General features: G+C 37.1%; 1 protein-coding gene across 4 annotated transcripts in view; it reads right to left on the bottom strand.

The window, feature by feature from the left end:
* eps8l2 (EPS8 signaling adaptor L2) overlaps window positions 1-10,986 on the bottom strand; it is a 44,607-nt gene that overhangs the window by 1,374 nt on the left and 32,247 nt on the right. For all 4 annotated transcript variants that reach the window (XM_079602785.1, XM_079602786.1, XM_079602784.1 and 1 more), the window contains 14 exons: window positions 10,097-10,176; window positions 8,117-8,226; window positions 7,972-8,036; window positions 7,682-7,808; window positions 7,431-7,519; window positions 7,021-7,095; window positions 6,412-6,560; window positions 5,308-5,464; window positions 4,070-4,104; window positions 3,756-3,861; window positions 2,111-2,260; window positions 1,636-1,684; window positions 1,341-1,518; window positions 27-159 (listed from right to left, as the gene is read on the bottom strand). In XM_079602785.1, coding sequence (XP_079458911.1) covers window positions 27-159; window positions 1,341-1,518; window positions 1,636-1,684; window positions 2,111-2,260; window positions 3,756-3,861; window positions 4,070-4,104; window positions 5,308-5,464; window positions 6,412-6,560; window positions 7,021-7,095; window positions 7,431-7,519; window positions 7,682-7,808; window positions 7,972-8,036; window positions 8,117-8,226; window positions 10,097-10,176 — 1,503 coding nt within the window. The remainder of the gene's footprint in view (window positions 1-26; window positions 160-1,340; window positions 1,519-1,635; window positions 1,685-2,110; window positions 2,261-3,755; window positions 3,862-4,069; window positions 4,105-5,307; window positions 5,465-6,411; window positions 6,561-7,020; window positions 7,096-7,430; window positions 7,520-7,681; window positions 7,809-7,971; window positions 8,037-8,116; window positions 8,227-10,096; window positions 10,177-10,986) is intronic.

Below are 10,986 nucleotides of genomic sequence, written 5' to 3'. Positions count from 1 at the left end.
TAATATTGTGTTGCGGAGTTTCTGACCTCTAGTTGTGCTTTCTGGACGGTGATCTGGCTGTAGACGCGAGAGCCCTCGTCTCCACACACGGCCTTCAGGTGATCTTTATTCAGAGAGAAGAGCTGAGCTCCTGTCAGGATCCCCAAACGATCCACCGTCCTGACACACACACACACACACACTCACAGTCTTATTCCTCAACTTGTATTTAGATCCCATGAACTCAAACTGCCTTCAGTGGGAAAGTATGATTATACAGTATGATGTAGTATGTTTCCGTAGTAAAGGCCATTGGCTATAATTAGGGAAAAGGGACAAACCCTTCAACATGTCCCGCATCTTCTGATTTCAACACAGAGAAAAAAGCCTCGGTCGTTGCACTTCATGGGGTCTTTTTATTGATTGTTACTTTTCGTTTACTATTGATTTTCATTTATTTCAATTCATTTTTCATAGTTTAGAAGGCTTAATGGCTCATCAGTAAAATATAATTATTTTATATTCATAGTTTACAAGGCTTAATCTTATTATTTAAAATATATATTTTTATAGTTAAGAAGGATTAATGATTTTTCAGTATCTGTTTTTCAATAAATGTTTCAGAGTTTAGAAGGCTTGAGAATTTTTTGTAATACATTTTTCAATTTTGAAGGCTTAATGAGTTCTCAGTAAAAAAAATACTTTCTTTTATTTTTTAAATACATTTTTGATAGTTTAGAAGGCTTTAGTAAGTTCTCAGTAAAAATACATTATTTTTTTTTATTTTTTTCATAGTTTAGAAGGCTATTTTTAGTGTTCTCAGTAAAAATACAGTCTTTTATTTAAAAAAAAAAAGCAATTCATAGTTTGGAAGGCTTCATGAATTCTCAGTAGAAATACATCATTTAATTTTTTTAAGAAAAATTAAAATGTAATAGTTTAGAAGGCTATTTTGAGTGTTAGTAAAAATACAGTCTTTTATATTTTTTTTGAAAAAAAGCAATTCATAGTTTAGATGGCTTCATGAATTCGAAATCTTAATGAGTTTTCAGTTAAAAAAAATGTACATACATTTTTCATAGTTTAGATGGCTTAATAAATTCTCAGTAATAAATATTTATTTATTTATTTATTTTAAATTAATTTTTCATAGTATAGAAGGCTTCATTTCATGAGTTCTCAGTAAAAATACATTTAATTTTTTTAACAAATTTTTTTTCATAGTTTTTTTAAATAAATGTTTTCATAGTTTAGAAGGCTTCATGAGTTCTCAGTAAAAAAAAAACATTATTTTATTAAAATTTTTTAATACATGTTTCACAGTTTGGAAGGCTTGATCTGTTTTCTGCGGCCTGACTCACGGTTTGGAGAAGCCCTTAGCGTTGAGCCAGGTGGAGACCTCTGCTGGGCTGGAGTCGAAGGTCAGCGGGACGGCCGACTGACGAACCACCTTGAAGTTCCTCGCGGGCTGATGCGCCTTATTACCGGTGATCAACATGAGCAGCTCGTCGTTCACTTTATCCATCTGATGAGTGTGACCTGAAGCAGAGCCATAAACACACATGATCAGATGTGTTCTCATCCAGAAGCGCTTACAGGTTCTGATCATATTTATCTCTACAATATGTGTGTTTGTGTGTGTGTTCTCACACTCACCGTCTTTATCACTACCCACTGAGCCGGAGGGAGACTGTCCTCGGTACGGCTGTGTGTGAGAGAGCAGGAGATCAAGTCAAGACAAAGTCAATGTCAGGAACACACTTAACGACCGGCTGAAACATTCTCAGACTGAACTGAACACACTAACAACTGAAGCAGGTTTTTAACACTGACTGAACGCAACTGTCTGCTAGTATCAAATTGCATTCATAATCGGCCTTACAGTCGTTAAAGGAATATACAAGTGAAACTCGAAAAAGGAGTCAATGGGGTCCATCAACTGTTTGGTTACTGATATTCTTTAAAATGTCTTCTTTTGTGTTCAAAAGAATATATATATAAGTTTGGAACAACTTGAGGGTGAGTAAATGATGACAGAGCTTTTGGGTGAGCTATCCCTTTAAGTGTGTCCCCGGCGGAAGGACATTTAACGTTTAATTTAAATCGCATGAAGTTCGGCTGGTGTGTTTACCGGACTGTAAGGCGTTGTTGGACTGTAGGGCGGGTCGCTCATGACTTGAGGGTCCTCGAGTTTGACCACATCCAGGAGATTATAGGGCACGTATCCCGCCTGACCGCTTCTGTTCCTCAACTTCCACCACTGCTTGTCGTCCTCCAACACCTTCAAACAAACATCAGTTCTTTCATAATACAAGCCAACAGAATTTGTGTTGCATCACTTTTTTTGTCACGCAGTAAGAAAATAAAGCTATTAAATGAATCTTTTGATGAGAAATGTTTGAGTTCTTATTGAAATCTCTGGCTTTTGATTGGTCTGTTGGCAAATCTGAGCACAATCTTAGACCTTGAGATCTCTTATGAAACCCTAGAGGAGACACGTGTGAGTCCTGTTTACAGCTGGTATTGAGATGTGTTTTGGTCGATCGGAACACAAGTTGACGAGGGAGACACATTCCCGTTTACACCTGATGTTTTAATCCGTCTCTTTTGTCCACTTTTAACCACTTCTGTCCTGATTTCTTCGAGGGGAGGGTCTATGGGCGAGTAAATGTATGGGCTTTTTCAGTTCTTTTGATCTAATGGACAATAAGCTCGTGTAATTTACATATGAACACGACCGACAGAAACACACACAGAGCATCAGCTTTAGTTTCTGCTCTGACAGACACAAGACCAGCCGAACTCTGTGAGTGTGTGTTAGAAATCAGGAATGGAGAGAGAACATTAAGCTTGGTGTGTTTTTCATCTTCAAACCAAACTTGGGTCTTCAGCCGATGAAGTTTAAACCCCGTCTGGCTCGAGCTCTTCCTATAATGTCACTCATTAGATCAGTAGACGGAGAGAAGACGGTCTTTTGTGGCGGTTTGAATACATTCGATCACATGAGCGTTTACACTACGAAAGCAATCCGGCCGAATGTGTTTTCAACTCCCTCTGGAAGTGTGGAAAGTGACTCAAGATGTTTTAGACCCGTTTACTCCTGTATTTAGTGTCGTCCACTTGCGATCCGATCCACCAAAACACATCTTAACACCAGGAGTAAACAGCGCCTGAGGAGCAGGAGACTTGGGCAAAACTGTTTAATCTTTGAGTAAGTAAGTACATTTTATTTATAAAGCACATTTAAACATAGCAGAGCTATCCAAAGTGCTTAACATAGTAGTGAAAAACAATTAAATAAAAAACACAGAAACGTAAAACCAAACAAAACAAACAGTGGAACAAGGATATTAAGTATCAAAATGCCAGGGAATAGAGATACGTTTTCAATTTTAATTTAAGAATGTAAATGGAAGGTGCAAGGCGGATGTCCAGAGGCAATTGATTCCATAAACTAGGGGCGGCAACTGAAAAAGCTCTATCTCCCTTAGTTTATAAGGAGCGGGGGATAGACAATAGAGCCTTGTCTGCAGATCTTAATCTGGAAGATGACAGAGGACTAAGAAGATCTGTTAGGTAAAATTTAAAAACTTTAAAAACAAACAAGATTTTAAAATGAATTCTAAAATGAATCGGAAGCCAATGAAGGGACGCTAAAATTGAGGTGACATGATCATACTTCTTTGTCCCGGTCAGCAGCCTTGCAGCTGAGATGTTTGAGATGTTAATGATATGTTAATGAGATGTCAATGAGATGTCATTTGTGATATTTATACCTCCAGAATTTCGTCCTGCAGCACTGACAGCTCGTTGGCATTACGTGCCACGAAGTGGTAGCGGATCTTTGCATATTTCCGAGTAGGAGGAGACGAGGAGAAAGACCTGAACAAAATGGGAGAGCAACAAGCTGATCAGAAAAATCTTCACATGGATCAAATGTTAAAAACATGTGTCACTAAAAGGGGCAAGATGTCACAATAAGAACCTGCTGTTTATTGACAAGGATTTCAGAACAATCCTTTTGTTTGATGTTTGAACTACTATGAAAGTAAATGTTACTGAAATATAGACCTCTTGACAACTAACTCACCCGTTTGTAGAGAGCGACGACTGTGATCCAAAGAACTGACATGGAAAAGAGGAAAAAGATGGAAACCATTTAACACAGAGAAGAGATTTACACAGAAAAGACTATAGCTGTGTCCCAAATGACGAACTATACACTATGTACTTATGCACTATGTACCTATATGCACTTATACACTATGCATTTATACACTATGCACTTATATGCACTTATACACTATGCACTTATACACTATGCACTTATATGCACTTATACACTATGCACTTATACACTATGCACTTATACACTATGCACTTATGCACTATGTACCTATATGCACTTATACACTATGCACTTATACACTATGCACTTATATGCACTTATACACTATGCACTTATATGCACTTATACACTATGTACTTATACACTATGCACTTATACACTATGCACTTATACACTATGTACTTATGCACTATGTATTTATGCACTATGCACTTATACACTATGCACTTATGCACTATGCACTTATATGCACTTATACACTATGTACTTATACACTATGCACTTATACACTATGCACTTATATGCACTTATACACTATGTACTTATACACTATGCACTTATACACTATGCACTTATACACTATGCACTTATACACTATGCACTTATACACTATGCACTATGTACTTATGCACTATGCACTTATACACTATGCACTTATACAGTATGCACTTATACACAATGTATTTATGCACTTATACAATATGTACTTATGCACTTATACACTATGCACTTATACACTATGCACTTATACACTATACACTATGCACTTATACACTATGCACTTATACACTATGCACTTATACACAATGTATTTATGCACTTATACAATATGTACTTATGCACTATGTACTCAACCGTGTAGTGTATGAACTTTAATAAGTTTATTTTGTCTTTCAACATCGGACTCTGATAGCCCCTCCCCTTCCGCTACGTAATTAAAGCTGCGACAGTCGAGTGCATGAAGTGTCCACCGTTCCACAACTTCCTTTTTGTTCGGTTAAATAAGTGCACCATCCGGGTACTTAAAAACTCTTTCTTTTTAGAAGTTTCAGTGTGAACGCACTACTCGCACTATTTATACTACAAAATGGCATAGAATAGAGCACAAGTACACAATTTGGGATGCACCTTGTGTGTTTAAACAGCTTCATAAATCATTCCTGTCATAAATCATAAATCGATTCATCTCTCTCTCTCACCTCCTTTGTCCTGTTCTCTGACTGCACTGGAGACTTCGGGACACCAGCGCTCTCCGTCTCCCACGGGGATGTGCGAAAAAGATCCACTGGCGGCTCCCAGCCGTTCCGAAACTTTGGCACATACAGAGGAGCGCACTGATCTTTCGGCCAATCAGCTCTGAGATACACAAGACACGCCCAGAATTAGGCAACATAAACATACAGACTAATGGTTGACTGACGCTAATCTAGATACTATCATTTTTATTACAGTTATTTTATTTATTATTAACAGATAAAATGAGATATATCCAATTATATTTTATATAATATATTATAATACTGGCCATTAAAGTGCCCCTATTATGCTAAATACATAACTTAGACAGTTGCCTCTGATAACAGAAATTGTAATGTGGACTCATGCATTTTCTATAAAGCTGCTTTGAAATGATGTGTATTGTGAAAAGCACTATACAAATTAATGTTAATTGAAAATTAAATCTGTTGTTATTGGTCTGCTCTGCTCTGATTGGTCAGATGGCCCAGTCTGTTGTGATTGGTATACTCTGCTCTGATTGGTCACATGGCCCAGTCTGTTGTGATTAGTATATCCTGCTCTGATTGGTCACATAGCCCAGTCTGTTGTGATTGGTCTACTCTGCTCTGATTGGTCACATGGCTTAATCTGTTATGATTGGTCTACCGCTTACAGCGCACGTCAGAAACCAAACGGCCATTATTATATCTGAATATATCTGGCAGTTCAAAATCAATTCTTTCTTTTGGGAGACAATAACTCCATGTATCTGGACTTTTCAGACCTTTGACATTCACAAACCGCTGTATTGCACACTATATGAAAGGTGATATCCAAAAAAGCATAATAGGAGCACTTTAAAAAAAATCTGGTCGAACACTAGTTAAAAAATGTAAAAACCATTCCTATTTTTTATTTGTTCATTCAAAAGCTGATTTTAGGATTCCCACGAGTAGGAACTACCATCATCTGATACTGATAATCTCAAAATGAACACACGTTGGCTGATGTATCAGCTGGATATATCAGTTTACCACTGACACACACTCTTGTAACACATCTACAGTTGTTGGTTGAATCATCACCTGGGCCTCGTCCAACCGTCTCCCAGCAGCTCAAAGATGGTCATCTCTTTGGGAGTCAGGTGTCCTCTCAGGAAGTCCACTGTGTCCCGCGACAGGTGAGGAGAGATGACCACACGCGGCAGCTCAGGACTGCCACTATTCTGCAGTATCTGAATTCACACAGGAAAAAACACATCACAGATAGTTACAGTAAATTAGATGAGTCTTTAACTATTATGCATATTTGCATTTTTATATTGAACCAAGCAGGATGCTCATATTGTTCATTGTATTATTGTTGTTGCTTATTATTGTAGTTTTACTGGTGAGTACTTATACTTTAGTACAAATAAAATAATAAATAATGTGCCCAAACATGAATTTTAGGGTGTCTTCAAAGTTAAAATTTATATATAAAATTTAATTTTATGTATGCATGTATGTACTTATTCATTCATTCATTTATTTAAATGCAATTAATTTTTTTAGGGGCAGCATTAGCAGTAAGGTTTTGGTTTATTCTGTAGTAAACATAAGCATGCATTTTTATAATAAAACCAACAGAAGTTTTTGGTATGTATTCATTTTGATAGCTAGGAAAACGTTTTGTGTATGTGTTCAGTTCCTCACCATTTCCAAAGGTCCAAACAGGAAGTGTACAAGTTCTGCAGCGCTGGGGTTCTGAATGTGTTTCTTCAGCTTGGCCTGTAGGGGGCACACACAGACCGTCAACAGAGTTCACACACACATTATTGGCCTCTTTAATGATTTTGACTGTGCAGAATAAATTTGTGTGCATTACATTACAAAAAAATGTGTACAAAAATTGTCACTAGTACTGAATGAAACTGTTGAAAATGGTTTGCACATAAATTTGCTCTTGTTTCTTTCTGCAAGCTGTAAAAAGTTTAAGCACATGTGCAAATATTCCGGATGACTTTCAAATTAAACCACAGAAAGACCAAACCAAGGGTTTTGCATGAGTTAAAACAGAGTGCATGTGTTTTTAAGAGCATTCACAAACGGAGACAGAAACCCACCAGCAGATTGAAAGAGAGTTTCAGCTTCTGAAGACAGTCGATAAACTCTCCTTCTGACGGAGGCTTGGCTCGTAGAGTCAGCATTCCCTCTGAAAAACACACACAAGTGACATGAGAATAATGCTTAGCAAAGCACATGAATGTATTTACACATTTGTTTTCCTAAGCATGAATGAACTAACTTTATTTTAGGAATGAACAAATAAAAGCCATTTACCAGATGCGAGTAAATATATGTATTGCATATATACCTGCCGGTCCTCTCTTTTTGCTTTTCTTGCTCCTGTTGCGCTGGTTGAGTTGTGAGAAAGCCTCTGCCGCTTTATGAAGACGCGCCACGAAGATCTCGATGTCATCTAGAGCGCAATTCAGGATTTGCTGAATGACACACACAGAGTGAAAACACACAGCCTGAATTACAGCATTACGTCTGGTCTGACTCTGATGTAACCACTAATCTGATACACTCAATGGTTGAGTGTGTTTTAGATGTGTGTGTGTGCGCAGATATCCAGTGTTACGCAGTGACACCGGCACTCACCACGTCCTTCTCGATCCGCTGGGCCAGTTTCATATTGGACTCGGGATCCTGCATCGACAGCTCATCTGAGACAAACACACAGAGTGTTTAGCATTAATGCATCGACTGTAACTGTAAGCATTCAAGCGTAGTGTGTCTGTGGCACCTTTCATGTCCGTAGCTGCTACTCGACCTTTGGCCCCAGGGCCAGGACTTCTAGTCTCAGAGGGCGGGATGATGGTCTCCCGTTGGCGTTTCATCTTTTCTTGGTTTAACCTGATGGAAAAGAAGAGAAAGAGAGAAAGCATGTGTTCCAGAACCCACTGAGTACATAGGCAACATTTTAGGAAGTCCTGATGTGAGGATTGTTCCTAATGGTTGGCAGCAAGCTTTAAAGATAGCTCGATTTGGCCAAATTATAAACTTTGTCTTCCCAGTTTGTAGAATTTGCTAAGACAATCCCTTGAGGATTGTGATGAGCTCAGATGGTGTACAATGTGGGAAATTATGATTATTAACTCTTTCCCTGCCTTTGACAGAATTTCCAATAATTTATGAGACAATGGCATTGGCGGAAATTTCCGGCTTGCCGTGTTTTCACTGTTATACGGTAGGGGGCGCTATTATGCATCTTCTGAAAGAGTACTAAATCTCCTGATCAAAATACAGGCAAAGAAGAAGCAGAAACAAGCGATATCTTATGTCAGCATATGTAAAATAATGGGATAAACAGCATATATATATCAAAACTGCGTAATGTTACTGAATGAAATGTCCACCCAGGATCTGAAGGACTTCTATAGGACTGAAGCTTTAGGGTTGTTGATGAACTTGATCTAATCCTTCTGTGTTTTGATCATCGTTCTGAATTCAATCTGGATATAGTCTTTGATTATAACATTGAATTTTCTTCGCTTTTTGCTCAAAATGTCGAACGAAACTTACCCACATTCAAGCGTTGATAAAAAAAGAATGCATGAAGCTGGAATAAAAAAAATTTTTTAAAGCAAAGGCTCTGTTCTATCTTTTGATATAATGCATATTCAATTATTCATGCAACAAAATATTTTGGGGGCCATGAAAAGTTTGTAAAGACAAATGATCAAAAATGCTGGCGGTGGCTGGCAAAAAAAAAAAAAATGTAAACGCTGACGGGGAAAGAGTTAAAATTATTGAATCAATACTGAAAAGTATCAAAATTGTATACTCTATTAACCACCTATAAATGTCCTAAAACCACTCAAACACTCCAGCAATCACCAAGAAGTGCTGTAAAATCACCCTTAAACCTAACAATGGCTCATTTTGACTAAATTATCAACTTTGCCTTCTCTGCCTGTATAATTTGCAAATACAATCCCTTAATGCATTGTGATGACCTCATATGGTGAAGAATGCTGGCAATGTTGATTATAAATATAATTCATTCAACACTGAATAAAATTCACCACAACAAAGTTGTTAACACTAAACTGAAACCTGACTAGCAAACGACTGGAAATTCTCTAAAACCACTCAAACATCCCAGAAAACACCTTGAAGTGTCCTAAAACCACCTTAAAACATCCTAGCAACCACCTGGAAATGGCATAAAACTACCCAAACACCATATCCTTTAAACATAGCTAATTTTTTTTGCCAAACTATACGTTTTGTATAATTTGTGAAGACAATCCCTTAATGCATTGTGACACGCTCAGATGGCGGAGAATGTGGGCAATGCTGATTATAAATATAATTTGTCCGATATACAAAAAAAATTAAAATGGTTGAACTCACTATTTTACTCAATATTTGTATGCTTAGGCCTACTTGCTTAGTTAGCTTAGCAAAATGCTAACTCTAACAAACTACTGAAATCAATTGCAAGTCACATCTGTGCACTTGAGGTTGCATTTCAGTTAAGCTGCCTAAGTAGACAGCAAGGCAGCTCACTGGGATTTGGACACAGCAACATCAGGGTAAATGTGTCTTTACTATCTTTTGATCCTGTTATGTGTTTTTAGGACTTCTTAGTGTCGTCAATAGACGAACAGTCAGTCTGTTCAGCAGGTAGAAGTGTTGTGATACTTGGTGTCAGTCAATCTGACTAGTAATAAGTTATTTAAAAACCACTCCAGTAGTGTCTATGAGGTCTGGGTCTCACTTTAGCGTCTGCGGTCGATTCTTCTTGCCGCGTGAGTTGTCTCCCAGAGCGCTATCAATGTCAGCATGCACCATCTCGGCCTAAAACACAAACACACATGCATGTTTTAAGTGAAAGCAGCTCTCGATAGTGTTTATCATTATAACTTACATGTCCATTTATAATCTTTTCATAATGGTATTTCTGGGAAATGATGACGTTTCCACTGGGTGATCATTGTGTCTTTATATACACGAGTGTCTATGTTTTGCTGTTACTTGGAGATACAACATTTCGCGAAATGTCTGCAGAATAATAACAGCACATGATTAAACCTAAAATATATCATGCATGAAATGTCATGCATTTTAAAGTATCATGATACCTTTTTTTGTTTTGGAAGCAGTGGCGCCTCCAGAAATTTTTCATAGGGGTGGCCAGATGGGGCCACTTAAAATCTTGGGGTGGCACACCAAAACTATAAACCATAATTTCAGAATTGTATTCTACTGTTGTAGTAACCCATACGGAAATGTAATATATGACATATCCCTATATCGCTAGTGACGCCGTCATATGTGTTAAATATAAGACAATATATTGCTATCACATATATACATATCTCTACATTATGTTGATATAGGTTTTTAACATATATAAATTTGCCATATTAAATGAGTATATTGACATATATTAATATGATGTATATGATTATTATTTATATAATACTGTATGTTTTGACCATATATGTCACCGATATGTTTAATTTATATATGCCAAACTATTTACTATTTATTTCAAGTCTACAGATCAAGTCTACATATCGACATTTCATTTCAATTTCTATCTAATTTTCGAATCTTTTATAAATAAAATGTATTATTTATTATTATTTTACCTCTTCTTGACCA

Source organism: Phoxinus phoxinus, assembly GCF_949152265.1.
Source record: "Phoxinus phoxinus genome assembly, chromosome: 25".
In the NCBI taxonomy this organism is placed as follows: Eukaryota; Metazoa; Chordata; class Actinopteri; order Cypriniformes; family Leuciscidae; genus Phoxinus; species Phoxinus phoxinus.
The sequence above is the reverse complement of the archived record's forward strand: the minus strand, read 5'-3'. Positions and strand labels throughout refer to the sequence as shown.